Raw genomic sequence first — 21,706 nt, 5'->3', positions numbered from 1 at the left:
ACCATGCCTGGTCTTTTTTTTTTTTTTTTTTGACATAGAGTCTCGCTCTGTTGCCCAGGCTGGAGTGTAGTGGCATAATCTCGGCTCACTGCAACCTCCCCTTCCCATGCTCAAGTGATTCTCCTGCCTCAGCCTCCCAAATAGCTAGGACTACAGGTGTGTGCCACTGTGTTTGGCTAAATTTTTTTGGTATTTTGAGTAGAGACAGGGTTTCACCATGTTGGCCAGGCTGGTCTCAAACTCCTGACCTCAGGTAATCTGCCCTCCTTGGCTTCCCAAAGTGCTGGGATTACAGGCAGGAACCACTGTGCCTGGCCTCATAGTTAAATTTTTTAACCCCCTTGTTCCGGTAATAATAATAGCTATAATTTTTTGAGCAGTTCCTAGTCTGGGGCCTGCTGTCTGAGGCTTTACGTGCATTATTTCATGTAATGCTCATAACGACACTTTGAAGTAGATATCATTATGCATCCCCAGTAAAACTTTCTCTTTTTAATTGTGGCAAAAACATGTAACATACAATTCACCCTCTTAGGCATTTTTAAGTGTACAGTTCAGTAGTGTTAACTCTATGTACATTGTGCTACAGATCTCCAGAACTTTTCCCTCTTGCAAAACTGAAACTCTGGAGGCCGACCGTGGTGGCTCACGCCTGTAATCCCAGCACTTTGGAGGCCAAGGCAGGTAGATCACCTGAGGTCAAGAGTTTGAGACCAGTCTGGCCAATATGGTGGAAACCCCATCTCTACTAAAAATACAAAAATTAGCTGGGTGTGGTGGTACATGCCTGTAATCCCAGCTACTCAGGAGGCTGATGCATGAGAATTGCTTGAACCCAGGAAGCAGAGGTTGCAGTGAGTCAAGATCATGCCACTGTACTCCAGCCTAGGTGACAGAGCGAGAATCTATCCTAAAAAAAAAAAAAAGCAAAACAAAAAATTCCTGAAATTCTGTATCTATTAGACAATCTTCCACTTCTATATCCCCCGGCAACCACCATTCTACTTTTGGCAAGGATGCTGAAAATAGAATCCTTGGGTCTCACTCTGTCACCCAGGCTGGAGTGCAGTGGTGCCATCATGGCTTATGCAGCCTCCACCTCCCTGGCTCAGGCCATCCTCCTGCCTCAGCCTCCAGAGTGCCTTGGACCATAGGTGTGCACCACCAGGCCCAGCTAACTTTTTAAAAATTATTATTTGTAGAGACAAGGTGTCCCTATGCTGCCCAAGCTGCTCTGAGACTCCTAGGCTCAAGTGATCCTCCTGCCTTGGCCTCCCAGAGTGCTGGATTACAAGGCATGAGCCACTTTGCCCACAAGCATTCTACTTTATTTCTCTATGAATTTGTACCTATCCCCTTTTAATAACTGAGGCACAAGGAGCTTAAAAAACATGTGCAACTTGGCCGTGTAGTTAGTAAATATATAATAGAACAGGGATAAAGCTGACTCTATCTGATGCCAAGTCTGTGCTCTCAGGGTGATTGAAAAGGGTTCTCTGCGTGTGTTCTGTGACTCCCTGAATCAGAACAATAGGTCGGAGGGGGGAGCTTGTTGAAATGCAGATTCCTGGGCCCAGTCCTACGTCGTTTGTGCAGAAAGCCTGGAGGTTGAATGGGACTCCTCTGGTAATGCTAGCATAGGTTCATGTTTGAGAACTTCCGTGTTTTAGCTCCCCGGGTAGAAATGGTCAGGCCGGCTTGGATATGCAGGTCTGTAAAGTGAAGAGCCCTCTTGCAGCCTTTTGTAAACGATGCCTTTCTCTTGTAAGGCATCCCCAAGATGCCTAATGGCAGAATTTTCTTAGGTTAGTCACTTATCCATTCATCCGTTAAGTATGGACCAAGCAGCTCCTTTATGCCAGGCCCTGGTGAGTCACTTGGGACAGTGAGAGGATGAGACTTGGCCCTGCCCTCTGGGAGCTCACCATTTGTTGGAGGGGATAGGGAAGGAAGAAGCAGGTGCTACCTGACACAACAAGAATCGGGGAAAAGGACAGGGTGGGAAGCGCAGGGACGAGCTGAGGGCCTGAACAGCTGCACTTCTTCCCAATCAGGGCCATCTGTGTGGGACTGCACTTCTCACACAGGTAGGACACTGGGTACCTAGAGCAATACCAGGCATCCCCCAGCATCGCTGTGGAGCTCCGGACACAATGGACTTTTATTGACAGTTACCTATGGTGGTGTTGTGATAAATCACTGGTCAATTGCTTTGCACATCTAATGTGCATGTGTCTATGATTTCAAACTCCTGGAGGTGAAGACTAGTGTCCCATAGCACACGTGTCTTCTGCACAGGAAGGAAACAGTTGCCATTGGACTGTAGCTTTTCTTACATCTTGGCCATTGCCTATTGATAAGGTAAGCGCTGACATACCATTAACTTTACCAGACCCTGAAGTTCTTCATGAAGAGAATCTGACTTAAAATTTGACGGTGACAGAGTGACGACGGCGATGATGACAAGAGTCATCACATCTACGTGAAAGTCATATATTTTGCATTTCTGGTACTTAGTATGAATTTTTTTTCTCCACAGTCCTAAAAGAGTAATTTTCTGTGAGAATTCACGCTAGTGTTTGAACACAGCTGTTAGAATCCTTTTTTGGGGTATCACCCTTTTCCTATATGGTGCTAAGTCTTTTTGCTCAATGAACGAATGACTGGCCTTGTGGCAGTTCCCAGGGAATTCCTAAACGTCCAGCCGGTATCGGCCATGATCAGAATTCTCCTTGAGATCCTGGCTGTGCCTTCCACGTGCTGCATCTCTCAGTCTGGCTGTGGCCTCCCAGGTTATGGCTCTTCCTTACCTCCGAAGTCAACAGCTCCCTGAAACTCCTCAAAAAAGGGGAAGGTGATGCTCCCAGAGCCGCTCTCATGGGCACTGTTGCATTCTTCTTTCCTGTGTTTCAACTTCTCCCACTTCAAGAGTCCTTGAAAAGGGCCTTGTGTGACCTTGGTTCCCTCTCAATTTTTTTGGTGACATTCATTTTAAGGATGTCTGTTTGGATGCCAGGTACCCAAAGCTCAGTGAGGCTTCCTGGCTCCAAGGCTGGCTCCCAGAGCTCTCAGGGACATGGTGCCGGGATGTTTATAGGGGGTGGCACTTTGCTAGTTGGGATCGTGCTGTTACCTTTCTGAAACAGATCTGATGGAATCATCCATTTGCTTTAACCCTGCCATGGTTTTCTTTGGACTCACAGAATTAAGTGCAGTATCTCAGTGGAGACCCAAGCCTGCCCGTGACAGGACCCTGCCCCTCTCAGCCTCATCTCCTGCCGGCCCCGAGGCCTGTCCCCTGACACACTCCCCGCCCTACAGCACTGCCGCACGCCCTGTTCTCTCTGAAGGCCCTTTCCCTGTCTAGCAAACTCCTCTTGATTCCAGCTGTCAAGGTGTCACCTCTGTGAAGTGTTTTGAGGCCTCCTTGGTAGAGCAAATCACTCTCTGCCCTTTCCCTGTACAGCTCCGGTATAGCTTGCGTTCCTGTCTAGCGAGATTATTTGTTTACATTGCCGTCTTTCTTATAACACTGTGAGGCCCCTGTGGGCAGGTGCCAGGCCTCGCGTGCCTTTGCATCCAAGGACCCAGCACCCAGCACCTGCCGGGTACGTGGGAGATGCTATGTGACCGCTGACCTGGCGAGGATAGAAAAGGCTGAAGGCAAACAAAGCCAAGAGCAGCAATACCAACCTGCCTGGATAGAGAGACACGGGTTTGATAGTTGGTGATTTGGGTCATTCTTTTTCTTTAATTTGGGATCTGACGAAGGGACTGTAGTTGCCTGGGCAAAGCTTTGCTATCACACATACCTGCTGGGTCCTTACGTCACCTGGACATGTGCAGTGAGCTTTCATCCCAGTTGGTCTCAGGGACATGGGTCTCCGCCGCCCACCTCATCAAGCTATGAAAGAAGCCCAGGCTCACACCCATGCCTATTGGCTTCCTCACCATCTGACATGGATGCAGAGCCTACTGTATGCCTGGCGTACCGCAGGCCCAGGGACTTATGGCAGCAGGGAACAAGTCAGATGTGGTCCCTGACCTCACAGGGCTTCCATTCTAATGGGGGAAAGACATTAAACAATGATAGAAATGCCTATTACTTTTGACGAGTATGAATGCTCAGGAAGCAAGGCACGGGGGAGCTGAAGAGCAATTGACAGGGGACCTAACCTGATCAGGTAGGGCCTCCTGTGGGACGGGATGTTTAAACTGACATGTAAATGGTGAGGAGCAGCTAAGCAGGGGCAGGGGACAGGAGGAGAGGAGGGAAGGAAGAGAGACCAGGGCACATGATGGCTTTTTCTGGGGCGCGAGCTGGGTGACCAAGGGGAGAGTGATGGAAGACAGAATCACCCCAGGTCTCCACAAAGCTTTCCAGCTCCGAGCTCACCCTCTCCTCCCCTTTATGTGCATGTGTCTGTCTGTGCCCCTGGTCTGGTAATACTCACTTGTCAGTTGGCCAGCACTTGCTGAGCCTCTGGTAGGACACCATGGCTGACCTCAAAACTGGTAGTGTTGGGGCCAGTGTGGTAGTGTAATCCCAGCACTCCTGGGCTAAGTCAGGAAGATTGCTTGAGCTTGGTGAAGGCTGCAGTGAGCTGTGATTGCACCACTGCGCTCCAGCCTAGGTGACAGAGTGAGACACTGTCATGAAAAAAAAATTGTCATGTTGGGCTGGGGTCAAGTTAACTTGCGCAAGTGACTTAACAGTTAAAGGGCAAGTGAGTTTGTGACATTTGTGGTGCTTAAGGGACAAGGAGCTGCAGAGGAAAGGAGCCAACACAATGGCGCTGGTTTGGCCAGGAAAGGGCTTCAAGAAACAGGTACTTTGAAAGTCAGCTTTAGAAGGTCAGGGATGCCGGGAGAATGTCTGTCAGGAGAGGGGCGTGGGGACTGGAAGCGGGACATAGAGAAGTGTGTGGCGTTGGCTTTCTCTGTTTTGCAGGAGCCTTATGTCTCTGGTCACCAGTGACTTAACAGACACACAACACTAAGGGGTGTGTTAGGAGACACTGGATCTTTCTGTGGTTCTGTCTATGGCTCAAAAGCTGTCTTCTAGGGCCTGAGGACATGCAGCCTACTCAGCCTAAATTAAAGCAAGCTGGAAGAGAGATGACATTTTAAAATATTGGTTCTGCTGTTTATTAGCTACTTGACTTTTCTTGTAACAAAGCACATAATTACTTAGTCTCTATTAGATGAAGCTGGACTGAAAGCCAGTGGGGTTCCTCTGTTCTTGCTACATGCACTGATGGGCCCAGATTTGCTCCTTCCTGGACCTCAAGCAGAGGAAGTTGAACCACCTGTTTCCTTTTCTTCACTCTGGGTGTTTTTCCTCTGTACAGAGGTGGTCCAAGGATCCAACGATGGGGAAGCCAAGAGCTGGGCTGGGCTGGGCTGGCCGAGCCCTACCTCCAAATGGGACAGCATGGATGGATGGTCTGGCACTGGCTTTCCGGGCACCGGGGAGGGGCTGAACTTGGGGAAAGGATGTCAGTTTCCTTGAGGAGGAAATAGGAAGATTGTCTTGGCAACTGCAGCCTCTACTCTAGTTAACTATACCTTCAGTAAGCCCTGGAATATTAGTTTCCAAGCTGAATATTGGAGGAGGGTAATGCCATTAGGAAGACCACTATCCAAAAAAGAGGTTTCATTTGATAGGACTTTATACTATTACTATATATATATATATATATATATATATATATATATACTGAGACAAGAGTCCCACTCCTGTCTCCCAGGCTGGAGAGCCGGGACATGATCACAGCTCACTGCAGCTTTGACTCCCCGAGCTCAGGTGGTCCTCCCACCTCAGCCTCCCCACTGGCTGGGACTACAGGCATGCCCCACCAAGTCTGACTAACTTTTTGTATTTTTAGTAGAGGTGGGGTTTCGCCACGTTGTCCAGGTTGGTCTTGATCTCGACCTCAAGTGATCTGCCTGCTGTGGCCTCCCAAAGTGCTGGGATTACAGGTGTGAGCCACCACACCTGGCCCAAAATATTTTCAAAGATATTTTCTCGCCTATAGTACAGAGGCATGATTATTTTAGTTTTACAGACACAAACAATGAGGTTCAGTGCTAGTTAACCTTACAAAGGAACTTAAGATGAAAAGGCTAGAATCTAAGGCTTTTCACCCCAAAGTTCAAATTCTTGTTATTATTCATTGTAACCCAAAATATGGCTGTCACCGGTATTTGGGATGATTATAGAGAGAATTCAAATATGGTTACATATTTATTTTATATATACTATGGATTTTAAATTGTATTTAATGTAATTTATAAAAATAGCATATGTAAATGATTTCAGAAATATTAAGATGAGGCTAAAAAATACTATAGATAATGTGCAGATAAGCAAATATGTGAAATTGCAATTTTAACAAGTAAAATACAACATTTTTCATCCTGGGCTTCCATTTGAAAGCTCTTACTATAATGTATTAAATACCAGAAATACTAGAATTCAATAATACAATATATGACTGACATTTTAAGTCTTAAAAACACCCAAAGCATTTGTTAGGGAGAATTAAAGGTGGTCCTTATAAACACATCTGAATATCAGTAACCTTGTGTTTCATGGATACACATCTTTAAAAATTGTCATGAAGGCTGGGCACAGTGGCTCATGCTTGTAATCACTTTGAGGCCAAGACGAGAGGACTGCTTGAGCCCAGGAGTTTGAGGCCAGCTTCAGCAATATAGTGAGACCCTGTCTTTTCAAAAAATAAAAAAAACTAGGTGGGTGTGTTGGCACACACATGTGGTCCCAGCTACTCAGGAGGCTGAGGTAGAAGGATCACTTGAGCCCAGGAGGTCGAGGCTGAAGTAAGCCATGATTGCACCACTGTACTCCAGCAGTGAATAAGACATTGTCTCGGTAATTAAATAAACTGTCAGGAGGATAGTAAAAGAATAGGACTGAAGACTTCAAAAGTCTAGAATGTGTTTTTCTTCTTTTTAACACTTTAAATTGTAGTGATAATTTGATCAGTATTTTAATAATATTTTGAATTAAAATTCAGCAGCCATTTGTTCCCATCGTCAGACAATTTATAGATGCTAATGTATCTCTACGTGAAATTTCTGAAAGTTCAACTGAAGTCACTCAACGCGGACACCAATTCACATTTTGCTAATCTATGATTACCACTATCATGGAATTCAGATGGACGATGTTCCATGGCCTAAGCCCTTTAAATAATTCCTAAGAATGTAACAGTGGGAATATTGGGTTTGGGGTGGAATGGGTGGTGTTCATTATGCACCTGACTGGACAGCACAGTGAAAAGTCAGGCAGGAGCAGCATGCTGAGCTGGGGAAGGCCCCAGAAGGCATAGTCTCAGAGAGGGTGCTGAGTTTGGGGGTTGTGCAGGAGTTTGGGGGGATTCTGCACCCTGACAGTGGATCCATTTTCCAAGCTCTGCAAGGTACAGAAGCCTGGAGAAGCTCCTCTTTATCCCTCCCGTCCCTTCCCCTGTAGCTCTCTGGTTTTCACTCAGAGGGCAGGGCAGGACCAGGAGGGGCACGGAATGGAGGCCTCCTGTATTCCCAGGGTGGCCCCACCTGCCAGGTCAGTGACAGTCTGAGTGAGCGTGGGGAATCATCTGTTCCATGCAGAAATAGGACACTTTCCAGGACGGGCACAGCCTGTGGTGGCTCTCAGTAGCCTGCGGCTGAAATGAAGGAGAACAAAGATCCCTGGGAGAGAAAAGATCTGGCCTTTCTGGGGTTTCCCTTAGAAGCAGCTTCATGCAGAGGTTAGGGATATGGACTTCGGGCTCCGTTACACCTGACTTTGGATCCAGGAATGAATTTCCTAGCTGTGTGACCCACAATGAACAAAGCTACCATTCCCAGGTTCGATTTCTTCATCTGGAAAATGGGGCTAATACCACCTCCGTAGGGCTGTAGTGAGGATTACATAAAATAATATATGCAAAGGCCAGGTGCAGTGGCTCATGCCTATAATCCTAGCACTTTGGGAGGCCGAGGTGAGAGAATCACTTGAGGTCAGGAGTTCAAGAAACCCTGTCTCTACCAAAGATATAACCATTAGCTGGGCATGGTGGTGCGTGCCTGTAATCCCAGCTACTCAGGAGGCTGAGGCGTGAGACTTGCTTGAACTTAGGAAGTGGAGATAGCAGTGAGCTGAGATCCTGCCACCATACTCCAGCCTAAGCAACAGAGCAAGACTCTGTCTCAAAAAAAAAAAAAAAAAAAATATATATATATATATATATATATATGCACAATGACCTGTTACCTAACAGGCTCTCAGTAAATGGGAGCAGATATGCTACCAGCACTGTCACTACTGTGGCCGCACACTGTCATGATGGGCACCACTACTGTTAGCAGCGTGATGACCTCTCCTCTGGTTATTACCACCACTCCCATGGCCACTGCCAGCATGGTTGCTGCTACCACCATTACTACTAGTATTGCTACTGGTATTGCTGGCCAGAGATTATTTAATTCTGCTTATCCGAGTAAGGCCCAGTGAGAAGCAGACTCTTTGAATTCTAAGTAGGTTTTATGATTTCAGAGTAGTTTTAAGACCTGCAAGAGTTTGAGAGACATCAGTGTTTTTGAAAATATAATGGATAGAAACAGCCTCATGCCTGAAGCTTCCTGTCCCCTCTAAATGCTTCTAAATTGTAGATCTAGTTGTCTCTTTAAGAAACTAGACTCAGGGATGCTATATATTTGGCAGAGCCTCATTAGGAAAACAAATTTAGAAAAATTAAAAAACTTAGAATATCAGCAGAGGACAGACACTGATCAAATGGAGACGATCTGAAGATCGGAGGCTGGCTTATACTGAGGAGGTACTGACGCCCAGGACACAGTTCCTTCAGCAGATGATGGGCCAGACGAGGAAGACGTACAGCAAAGATGATGGCTAGACACATTTGTGTAAAATGGGGGACATTTACATCTTGGAATGGGGAGATTGAGTGGATGTAAAATGAATGGATAGCATTAACGTTTTCCTTTTTACAAAGGAAGGATGAAATTATTTAGCTTTAGTTAAACAAAAGGAAACATGGGGTTAGAAAATGGAAAGATTTGTGTGTTTTACTTGGTAAGACGAATTCGGGACTTTACCAAGATTTCCAGGAAGTCGAAGTGGGGAAAGAAGCAGCAGTAGAAGGCTTGGAGGATGAATTTGACAGGAGCAAGGCAGGGAAGGTCGAGATGGCTGAACAGTAGGGAGGCGAACTGAGGTGAATGTGTGGGCCAATTATCTGAATATGTGACCACCATTGAATCATCTACTTGCCCAGGTCTGGGTCTCTGTAGACCAGAGCCATCATGTTTACTTTAAAAACTGATCGGAGAGACCAAGGTTGCCTTTTTTTTTTTTTTTTTTTTTTTTTTTGGTGGAAGATTCCCCCCTGTAGCCCAGGCTGGAGTACGATGGTGCGATCTTGGCTCACTGCAACCTCTGTCTCTTAGGTTCAAGCTCTCCTCCTGCCTCAGCCTCCCAAGTAGCAGGGATTACAGGTGTGCAACACCACACCTGGCTAATTTTTTGTATCTTTAGTAGAGACAGGCTTTCACCATGTTAGCCAGGCTGGTCTCGAGCTCTTGACCTTGTGATCTGCCTGCCTTGGACTCCCAAAGTGCTGGGATTATAGGCATGAGCCACCGCACCTGGCCGCCTTCCATTTTTAAAACTTTCCTCAGAGCCTAAAAATGTAGATGGCAAGATTTCGCTTTAAAAATATTCAGGCAGAATAATCAGGCAAAAGTAGGCAAGTCTTTGTTTTCAATATCTTTTCATAAGGAAATCTGGAAAAATGAAGCCAAGTATGCTATGTAGAAAGCTTCGGATGGAGGTGAAACAATTGGATTTATAAACATATCAAAATCTAAAGGAGTTAACACATTTGCCATCAAATTAGGTTTTGTGCTTAATTTTCTCAGTTTTTAAAGTGGCTTTATTGAGGTCTGATTTGCATACCATAAAATTCACCCATTGTAAGTGTATAATTCATTGATTTTTTAGTAATTATGTAGAGTTCTGTAATATCACCGCCACCTCAGATTTCTTTTTGAAACCAGAAATCTTGCCTAAAGATTTTAAATTATTTTTCAAACCAACTGAAATGTGTAACAGGCCAAATGTTTAAATATCTTTATTTAAAAATCTTTGACATCAAATTTAAGCTCCTATTGCCTTTGAGAAAAGCAGATAATGAATGTGATTCACGGCAGTTTGTCGCTGAGACCAGTAATGTTAAACTTCCTCTATTTCAGTAATGCTAAACTTCCTCTATTTCATACACTTGTAGGCTACTTCTCTCTTTGAAAAACAGATTTAATGAGCTAACATTAACTGGAAGACACTTTGAAAGATTTACTAAAATACTGATACATTTTTCAAAGTACAATTGAGGAATAACAACTGATGAAATAATTGATGAAAACATTTTCAATTTTTCTAGAAGGCAGCCTAAGTATGTCATACATACTGTTAAAAATACAGCTAATAACTTTTTTAGCATTGTCAGGAATTTGGAAACCAGTTAATTAGCTAAATATTGTTTACTAAATATGTTTTGTATACTTCTTTCTGCCCAAGACGCTGCAGGGAGGTGCGTGCTACCGTAGAGAGAATTCTTTATTCCCTAGGGTAGTGCTAAGAAATTGCCTTACTTTTTTTTTTTTTGAGGCCCACTGACCTAAACTGGAAGAAAAAAAGAGAATTATGGAAATGGTTGCTTTCTATTTTTAATAAACTTCAATAGAAAAAGAATGACAAAAATAATAAATACCACCAAAACAATTAAAAGAATGCTCTCAAAGTCTCTATTGTAATCAGCTAAAGGAAAGAAGGCAAGGGATGGTGGGGGGTGTGGAGATAATGTGCTGAGAAAGAAAAAGATGTGAAGAAAAAGAGGAAACAGATAATTCAGGGCAAGGAACACGAGGGTGGAACAGGAAGACACACACACAGACCCATCCATCCTTAGAGAACTACAGCAAGAGGAAAGAGAGGAAAGGTGTCCAAGGAACAAAATGGTCCTCTCCTGGCCATCACCTGGATCTTGCTATCACAGGCACTGAACGCCATGGGGTGTGTGCGAGCACAGTCGTAACTAAGAGTGTGATTCTGGGAACCTGTCCTTTTATGTCCTTGAGATAGCACTGGGCTCTGGAGTAAATATGGCCTCTCTGCCAAAGGCTCCCCTGGCTTGCTCTGGGTTTCCGATCTATGTTGGGAGACTGAACGACTGATAACTAATAATGTGAGGTGGGGTTTGTGGTGAACAAAGCCTAGAAGCCTTCCTGGGGCAGGGCTGGGGGATGAGGGCAGGGCAGCACTGAGCAGGAAGGCGTGTGGGGAACAGCAGCTGGGAACTCGGGAAGGCACGTAGAAACCCTGGTTTCTCTCTTTCCTTATTGGTTTCTGCTTATGCTCAAGAAAAGACATTCATTGGAACTCCCCAAATGCTCACTTTGACTGTGACTGAGTGCTTTTAAGGCTCTAACTCGTTTTGGTTTTAAGTGTGGGTATTCGTTGTAATTCAACTGAAGCCACATTTATGCTATTTCATATCTTTACTTACAAACTAAGCCCTGAATTCTGCTCGCAGCCCTCTCCCCACCTTGGCGGTGACACTGGGCAGCTTCTGACCTTGCGGGGTTTCAGTGCATTACGTCATAAACTGAAGGCATCTGACTAGATTTCTGAGATGTCATCCAGCTATAATAATTACATCTTTAAAATCAAAATTGAGCAAATAAAACCCTGAAAAATGTAAACCTGGATAAAGAATATTTTCATTAAAATATCCTTAATGTGTTATAAATTAAGGACAAAGCAAACAATTTAAAACATTATTCAATTTAACCTACATTAAAAATACTTTTTTTTTTTTTTTTTTTTTTTGAGATGAGTCTTGCACTGTCACCCGGACTGGAGTGCAGTGGCGTGATCTCTGTTCACTGCAACCTCCACCTCTCAGGTTCAAGTGATTCTCCTGCCTCAGCCTCCCAAGTAGCTGGGATTACAGGTGCCCAACACCATGCCCAACTAATTTTTAATATTTGTAGTAGAGACGGGGTTTTACTATGTTGGCCAGGCTGGTTTCAAACTCCTGACCTCGTGATCTGCCTGCCTTGGCCTCCCAAAGTGCAGGGATTACAGGTATGAGCCACTGCGCCTGGCTCATTAAAAACACTCTTATCTTCTAATACCAAACCAGCCATTTGCCACTAAAAAAAAAAGTGAAATAGGATATCATATGATTTCATTACTTTGTAGCATTTCATCACTTTGCTTTCTATGTGTAAAATTTTGCATACAGTGTTAATCCATCCAATCTTAACGTCATCATTGGCAGCCTCAGCTTTTCTGAGAACTGGACTTTAAAAGTCAAAATTACAGCCAATCTTTCTGAAAACATTAAATGAACAGGGAAATAAAGGGAAACGTGCAATTACTAAGAATCTCAAAAGTAGAGTTATGTCTCTCCATCTTTCGTTTTCACTGCAAACCACTCAGCTCTGATTTTTGTGTTCCTGTTCGTAAATCCAGAGGGAAGGCTGTGGGTGGCGGGCTGCATGGGTGTGGGAGGATACACTGCCATCTAATAGTGGAATCAACCCTTTCAGTTGACAAAGACAACATCCACATCTTTAGATGGTTTATTTGATCTGCATGAAAGAGTGGCAGTGGTATTTCTGGCACTTGAATAAGCGGAAACAATATTTTTGGCTAGAGAAACTTCTGAGTTCTCTCAGGGAGCCTTCTAGAAGGCCATCTGGACCAAGCAGTATTTCTTTTGTAAAGCCCTGCATTTGGAAACAGAAATGAAAGGTGTGCGAGCGGCAATCAGACACCTAAGAAAATGATCAGCTTTCAATATTTTGGTAGGAGACATTTATTACTGTTTGTAAAGTTTCCAGATGAAGAGACACACATAGAAAAAAAACCTCTTTCTTTATTAAGAGATAAATTTCCAGTTTGTATTCCAGTAGAAGATGTGTTTATTAATGTGAACTTAGCAACTTGTGCTATTTTTCTCTGAAGAGTGAAATTAGAATGACTGTTCTGTGTGATATTTACAGTTGTTAGTCAGGCAGTGATCTTGTTTTTGACATTTGTAATTGTTCATTGAACCTAGAATTTAAAGATGAACACTTCCCCTTCCTCAGTCTTTAGCCAACTTGTGAAGCTATAATGAATGGGAAAACATGAAAAAAAGTAAACAAAATCCTTCCAAAAACCAAACAAAGCACTTACAGCCAGGATATGAATACAAGAGAATGTTTGGAAAACTGAAAATGAAGCAAAGCCATATTTGTAGCCAGATACTGCAAAATATGAATATTCAAGCAAAGTGTCTTTAACAATTTTACAAACATAATACACTGTACTATTCTTTCATATTTTTCTATTAGAGTCTCCGTTTACAAAGAAATAGTAACCTCCTATATTAAGATTTCCTGTGATTAGTGATTGTTTTAAAAAAGCAACGGGCTGTTTCCTTTAGCTGTCATTTTTGCCTAAGAAGTAACAAATACGGAAAGATAAAAATCTTAGCACTAAGTTCATAATATAGAATTGAGAAAATACACGTTAGCATACATACTTGAATGTATATATGTTGTATAAACATGTATGCTATATGTATTTGTTTATATAAAATTATCATTTCTCTTGATATCAATATTAGCTAATTATTTACTTGAGATGTTTTCAAATATCCAACTTTTATAGCATATAAAATTCTTTATTGATAAAAAAGAACTATTAAAATCCTATTACTTTAATGAGCAATACTAAATTCAGTTTTGACTGATTTTCAAATATTAATGGAATCACCACTATTATTAAAAAAGACATAAAAATGGAATTAACTTTTAAGAAAATCCTTTACAAATTTAAAACAAATCATGTGGAAAGGATTTACCCTGGCTAAAGGCATTTTACCAAATAATTAGAAACTAAAATGATGGCATGCAGGTTGTATCTCAAAATACATTTTTCTGGAAGGATGGAAGAAAAGTCAGTTTGATTAATATCGTGGCTGGAGGCCTTACAGCTGATGTTGGCTAAATTAAAACCATTTTAGTTTATGGGAATTAACATAAGAGCACAGATTATTTGGAATATTTAAAGTTTTTCCAACAGATTTTAATAAGGTAAGATAATCAAGATTCCCCACTGTCAGTCTCTAGCCCTAACTCTGATTACTGAGTGCTATTGTGCCAGGCAAAATTTTCTAGCCTGAAAATACCTCTCCATTTCCTGAAACAAAGCAGTCACAAGCATCACTGCCTGCCAAACAGGGACAGATGATATGAGCTGATTGTTACTTGTTTTAACGTAAAGTGATTGTCTATACTAAGGACACCAAACTTTATTTCCTTAGAACTTTTAATTAAAACACCCCCAAAATTCTGTGATACCAGCCCGAACCTCAATAATTTATCTGCTCATGGTCTAAGTAGTCCCATGAACTTTGTCATTTGGAGAGGACAGGAAGAAAAGGTAGTAATTTTATTTGTGAATAATCGTAATGATTATTACTATAGAAAACAGAAATGACCCAGCACCCCCTGTGGAACTTCAGCTCTACCTTTGGTGTTTGGGCCGGATGGAATTTAAGATGAGAGCAGGATGAAGCAGAGAAAAGCAAAGATACATAATTTTTCCTTCTTGGGTCATTTCTACTTAAAAGCATTACTTGAATGAAATTTTCATCAGAGGGAGAAAAAAGGTCTTTTGGAAATTTATGACTGTCACACTAGGACACAAACCATCGGTTTCCTATCTTTGAGAGAGTCATCTGTGCTTCGCACAAAATAACTGAGGGTTCATGTTTTCATCAGTGATTCACATTTGAAATAAAACAGACTAGAGGTTTGTTGGCAGCAATACTTTATATAATTGTGCAACCTATTTATACGAAATCTTTGCAAACAGAACCCACATTATTTAAACCCCAAGATCCCCTCAAGATCCAGAGTCACCTACCTGCAGATCCAATTTCTGTGACCAGCCAGTTTATAGGCAAAGTGAAAGAAACATGCTAACTGGATAAAATAACCATATGTCCCTACTGGAAGCCCCATTACTTGAATCATTTCAACCTTGCTGGACAAAACACCAGGAGAATTTGCTGTAGGAAACAAACCTCCACGAATGGGGCAGGGAAGAAATTACCTAATAGTTAGTCTCCCCTCTGCTCTGATTTCCGGTGGTTCTGTGTTAAGAAAAGTCATCCTGCCACACTGTGGTGAGAGCCTATGCCTCAACAAGAGGGCATTTCTTATTTAAAAAAAAAAAAAGTCTAGAATTGAACATTTAAGTTGCCATCATCAAAAGATAGGCAACTTTGGGAACATTTTCCCAGGGAATAACGCTTTTCAAGATACAATGGAAAAGGGTCATTTTCTTCATTCAAAAACTTAAATGCTGAGAAAAGCACATGTTTCTGGTTTGACTTCTGTTTTCTGGCTACTGAAATTCAGGGTAACCTCTCCTATACCCCTATCTGCTTACAATGCCAAATGGCCTCCTTTAATGCTACCCCTTGTGAAACCCAGCTTGGATGGGTCACAGACACATCGCTGGCCTAGACTGGAACTCTGCTCTCTCCTTTCAATGGTCCACATGCTGCCTCAGGTTCCTGTTTCACCAGGAAGTATTTATGAGATGCATGTCCTCAGCTAGCACAAGGCACGTGGCAGAGGTATAGAGCATTCAATGTGAGTGTGCATGGGCAGGGACGCAAGAGAAGAGGGTGGATGGAGTTATTTGCATGTGTGAATGAGAGTCCATGGCTCTTTGTTCTAGGTGAATATCGACATTTATTCATGGGAATCTTGATTTGGGGTTAAGACACAAAAATGGACATTAAACACAAGGTCAACTTAAAATATTGTTTCTATGAAAGGCATTACTTTTCTGATGGCCACTGTTGATGTGAAGTGGAAGGAAGAATGCTGTTTATCATGAAACTGGTTGAAGTCCAAATTGGATATTTCCAATGTAACATATTCTGCCTTTGGGTATTAAGTGTGAGTTTGTGCAAAGATAAGCCTGCTGGTGTGCGTGTGCCCATGTGTGCATGGGTTGAATGTGGACATCCTTAGGGCATGACCCATTTAATACTGCTGCCCACTTTGGCAAGTCCTGGGATTTTCAGGTGTCCTTGCCGCTAGTAAAAAGTACAAGGGACATGTCTCACGTGGATGTCACAGGTTCAGGTTCCCACTAAAAAACAGGATTTTTTTTTTTCCTTTTCCTTTTTTTTTTTTTTTTTTTTTGGCAGGGGGGAATGCTTAATATAAATTTTCTATATTCTTTCCCCTAAGCAATTTTGCATTGTAGGTATCAAAACTTTACTCCTTCTGGAGGTCACAAGGCTGAGTTTAGAGATTACCTCTAGGATAGATTTATAAATGTAACTTTCCCTCCTATCCTCTTAAAAAGAGGCAAACGGTATTATTGCAAATAACCTTTAAGATAATTAACTGACAATGCTGCAACTAGCATAAAATCTTCCTTCAGGCGACACCTAATTTAAGTGTTACTGGCACAAAGTGGAGACAGATTGTGCATTACCACTGCAATATTTACATAGCAGAAACCCACAGAGCAGGAAACGCGAGGCTCAATGATGCACTAAATTAGGAACAACCATACTCCAGTGTTAATTTGCTTTCTATTCCATCCAAATCTCAGGTCCAGAAATTGGTACAAACACATATACAACCTCCCACTCTTAAATGACTAAACCGGAGGAGATTTCTGTACTTTCCCCCCCAAATTAAAATAACTTGAAATTTATTTCTTTCCTCCACAAGAACACATTTGGTCAAACTGTGTTTATTTCATTACAACTTGTTCTCACTTTGATCTAAAATTATTTTCATATGAATGCTGCATAGAAGGCTGTAGAGAAAAACTAAACAGACTTCTATTTTCTCTAAGGCTGCCAATATATTTTATGAAAAGAATAAAATGAGAGACTTGAGAGCCAGCTAGTGAAATATTTAGGAACATGGGCAGGGCAAATCTACCTTAAGCAATTTTCTCACTGGTGAATGTTTTTCCCTCCCCTTCCCCTCTCCCCAAATACAATGAGTTTTCTTAAGCCATTCACACAACATATTTGTTTCATTCTTCCCGGCAATATTTTAAACACCACTTTCACCCAAGGCATTCACAGAACATTTACCTTTCCTAATTGTTGATGTTCTTTAAAGGCAGCAATCAGTTCTTCAGCCCACTTAATTTTTTCAGGGGAAGGAGAAAACTGCTCCTGGACCACAGCAATTTGGTTAGGGTGAATCACCTGCTTACCTACAAGAAGATTAATAACATCAGAACCAAGAAACAACAAACAGATGCGCAAACAAAATGTTTCTATCAGGTGAGGTTCCTGAATGCCTCACAGACTGTATGTTAAATAACTAATTTAAAACTTTTTATGGAGAAAACAAAACAAAACAAAACCTGCAATCAGACAGGCTCTTCCAGAATACCACATAAGAACAACTACAACAATGGAAGTAATTGTGTTTCTGATCCTATAGAAATGCCACCTTAGTGCAGATAATCTCTTATTTTTAATTACAGGTGGGCTGACTAGGCAGCTTGTTGAATAACTACTTTGGCTGGGACTTTAAAGGATAACGTCTGCAAATTAGAGCAATTATTTTGAGTTGAAGTAGAAAAAAATTAAATGAGAATTCTCTCAAATTTTCTAAGTTGTCTTTTGCTTTCTTTGTAGGATTATACTTCCTTCCATGATTTATTTTAGAAGTGGTCTGCTGGTTTTCATTAAGTTTACAGATGTAGTCATTACAACTATATTATTATCAAATACAGTCTTACAATAGTATATTTAATTTTTTTTTTGATGAACATAGTTTATGTGTCATTTCTAACCCCTAACAGAAAATTGGATTTGAATAAAAACACTGTATTCAGTATGGTAAAATAGAAGGCAGATTTGAACACTGCAGCCTCTAGATTACTCCATTTAAAAATGTAAAAACTAGATACTTACAGAAAGTTTCTCTGTCCAAAAATATATCCAGATTTTCCCTTTTGGCTTATAGAATCAAGACTGTGTATTTCTCTCTTTAGAGCACCTTACATACCCCAGAAGAAATCTTATCTCTGTAGAAATGCCTTCCAAAAAGATATATGATTCTTCTTATAGTCAAAAGATTTTAAATAAAAACATCATACAAAGATAAGAGCCACAAGATTTTGTGAAATAATGCAGTCATTTAAAAAAACAATTTAACAACCAGGGAAGTGTGGAATCCAATCGGATCACTAATAAAATGTAACATAATTTAATGCTATAATAATGATAAGATTATATTGTGTTACATGATAAAGTTATGAACATAATTGGCTCTTTAAAAATGATTGTACACTTAATGATCATTTACTCTGCTAAATATATTTGTTGGTATATCAATTTGCTTTGCTTTTGAAATAGTTATTTTTAACATTGAGACAGTACAAATTATATCCTTGATATTTTGTATCCTTGCTGTCAATTTCTATTACTTGTCATTATTCTGTTTGAATGAAAAAAAGAATGATGCTTATAAAAACAGATTTTTAGTGTTTCATGTAAAAGAGTTTAAGTGGATAAACAATATATTTTCTTTCCAATGGCATAAAACATCCTCACATTGCTATTTCATTCTTTTCTGTCAGCATACTCATAAAACGTTAAACACATATAAATAAAGATTATTTAAATTATCTGAGGAATAATTTCTGGGAATGAATAACATGAGGGATGACAAATGAGGGCTTTTTTCAGTCGTAGGTACTGAGATTATATTTAAGTAATCTAATAGTTGTTAGGATATTATTAATAAAGGATGTCAGTTCGGGGAGTCATTTCCTACTAATTGTTAGCCGTGAATTTCTTAATTTATGTACATAATTTACACCAATGCATAAAAGGCCAGATTTCATGGGAACTTCTTGGTACATGCACTATAATTTGAGGAGCAAAAATAAACGACTTAAAATACTGTGAAATCACTGCTGGCTCTCCATTCTCTAGTACCTATATTTTGGCAAGGAGACTAATTTTAAGATACATGTTAGGTTTTAGAAATGTATGAACATTCATATGTGAAGTTCTCTTTTGTCACATCTCTTTTGTCACATCCAACAACTGTATAGTGGACTTTAATGCCATGTGGGAACCAGGCAAATATTTTATACAGAAGAGTTGCTATTGACAAGTTACTGAGAGGTGCAAAATTGGAAGACATTAAAATTTATGACCATGAAATCCTTTCTACAGTACCGCTTGATATATCGTGCTTTAAATCAATACCTGTCAAGTCTTTTAGGTAACTGTATGATGGTATCATTTTTGTCTTCTCCAATAGACTGCAAAAAAGAAGAAAACCTATAGTGCTTCATATTTATAATCTGTCTTCTCAGCATGTAGCACTGGAGTAACTGTAATAACTAAGTTAGCATTTAAAGCTTTATTCCAAGATTTACTTTTGGTTTCTTTTTGATGAAAAAATTCCTAGAGGAGTTAATGGCCATTTATACAGCCAATTCATTGATTTAAAATCAATCGACATGGATTGAGATTCTGGGAAATGATTGTAGAAAAGAAACTACAGCTAACTTTTAAAAACTACAACTCATTAAAAATCTATATCATTTTTTAAAGTACAGGGAATCCTTATTGCACAGACTTAGGCTTCCTTACCAGTGTATGGATAATACAATACTTTCATTGAATTTTAAACCTTTCAACCACCTGCTTCAGATGAGGCATGTCTTCCTTCCTCCATCCCTCCCTTCCTCTTCCCCCCTTTTCCTTTCCTTTTTTTCTTTCCTTCTTTTCCTTCTGCTTGTGCAATGCCCAAGGTATGGCAATCAAATGCCAAAAAACCAGGATGAACAGATACTGAGAGGTCTAAAATACTCATTAAAAAACACTTATTTTTAAAAATGACTACAAATAATCTTCTACCTTATCTGATTGATTACCTCTTATTGGTATGCAGAAATATAACTGGGACAACAAAGGCCTTCTCTCTAAAAATTGCAAACTGCCTACAAAGTGTGGCTCCCTAGTTATGGCCTGGTTCCCTTGAATATATAATGGGCACCGTGCCCTCTGTGCCTTGCCATTATCCTCGCTTCCCCCCTTTTTTTTAGCGATTTAATACTCCCCATTGTGGAGAAACAATAGTGCCAGGTCCATAAGCTCCTCGTGCTGAGTTGGGCACAGTCTAGAAATTTAAACCTGATTTGAAATAGCCTGTCTTCTGCGATTGAATTAGGGGCCAAGTTAATTCAGTCCTGTATCTTGGAGACGCTCTCAAGCTCCCGGAGAAGTTCTGGGGCAAACGTTTACCCCAGAGGAGGCAGAGGAAACTCAGATTCTGCTGAGTGATGGTGGAGGGGTCAGTGTCAATGCAGTGCTTTCTCTTTTTTATTGAATTAATTCCCATTTCAGAGCAACATCTGGCTGCCTGGCAGCCAGTGCCATACATTTCAGGCCAACAACATCAGGGTCTATTAGATAAATTTCATGGAGTTTTTCTCCAACTTTTCCATTTGGGTCACATCCTAACCAGTCGTTGGAAAGAGGCAGGAACAAGCACAATCCCATGGATGTGGCAGAGGACTCCTCTCTTCCTCAGTCACTATGAAATGCAGGCAGGATTCGTTTATTAATGGCTCAGATAATTGAAGAATATTTCTCTATATGGGATCACATTTATTTAAAAAATTGAGGGGATCATATTTAGCTCCTTGTGTAAAAAACACAAGAATAAACTCAGAGCTTTATTTAACTAGAATATAACAGTAAAATAGCTTCTTAGGTCGTTCAATTTTATTTTGGACTAAATCATCATGCATTAAGATATTTTTTACATTTAAGGCTGCTTTATGAAACGTTTCTTTTGGTAACCGCTACCTAGATACATTTAAAAAAATATTTATAACAGGAGTATCGGGATGATTGTCTCTTTTCCTTATTACTCGGGCACCTTTCTGATATTAATATTCTTAGAACTTTCAACAGAAGAACAGGTAAGAGTGAAGGAGTGCATCGTGTTTTTCCCATGGTTGTCAGTGTGTGTTTGTGTGTGTGCAACTGCATGTGTATGTTTATGTGTAGAATCCTATTGCGGTTTTTCAAAAAATAGATCTCTGTTGTAAAAACACAATTTTCAGGTGCTCCCCTGGCTCATGGGGACCTGAGTGACCAGGCACACGAATCAACAGATACCCGTCTGTGCCCCAGACAGGACTGCAAGGAACCCGCTGATCCTAGTGCCAGCCTATGCCCGTAGGTGTCACCAGCCTATGCCCGTAGGTGTCACCAGCCTATGCCCGTAGGTGTCTGTGTGGACACTTACTGGGAGGTAGGAGAGAAAGGAGGGGCTTGGACAGGCAGAAGAGCAAAAAACTAGTTATGAGTAAAAAAAACAAAACCAAAGACAATATCACCAACATTTTTTTTCCAGAAATGAGTTAAAATTTGAAAATTCTAGGAGATTTTTCTTCCATCCTTCAACCAAAATTCTTATGGTGGTTCACTCAGAAATGCTTTTTTTTAACAGCCTCCTCCCTCCCTACAGGTCAGCCAAGACTACAACAAAATGATTAAGAGGATGGAAGAAAAAAGGGCAACTAATATAAAGAGGAAGT

General features: G+C 41.0%; 1 protein-coding gene and 1 long non-coding RNA gene across 6 annotated transcripts in view; one reads left to right on the top strand and one right to left on the bottom strand.

Annotated features, from left to right (window-relative positions):
* The window catches only part of CLYBL (citrate lyase beta like), a 292,997-nt gene that overhangs the window by 9,074 nt on the left and 262,217 nt on the right, over positions 1-21,706 (bottom strand). For all 5 annotated transcript variants that reach the window (XM_032246153.1, XM_032246152.1, XM_032246149.1 and 2 more), the window contains exon 7: positions 17,220-17,344. In XM_032246153.1, coding sequence (XP_032102044.1) covers positions 17,220-17,344 — 125 coding nt within the window. The remainder of the gene's footprint in view (positions 1-17,219; positions 17,345-21,706) is intronic.
* Positions 2,108-21,675, top strand: LOC116528760. Its single transcript, XR_004259184.1, has 2 exons — positions 2,108-2,361; positions 21,637-21,675. It is a non-coding gene; the product is annotated as an uncharacterized LOC116528760 (long non-coding RNA).

Source organism: Sapajus apella, unplaced genomic scaffold (assembly GCF_009761245.1).
Source record: "Sapajus apella isolate SASKATOON/1434 unplaced genomic scaffold, GSC_monkey_1.0 scaffold60, whole genome shotgun sequence".
NCBI lineage: Eukaryota > Metazoa > Chordata > Mammalia > Primates > Cebidae > Sapajus > Sapajus apella.
The sequence above is the reverse complement of the archived record's forward strand: the minus strand, read 5'-3'. Positions and strand labels throughout refer to the sequence as shown.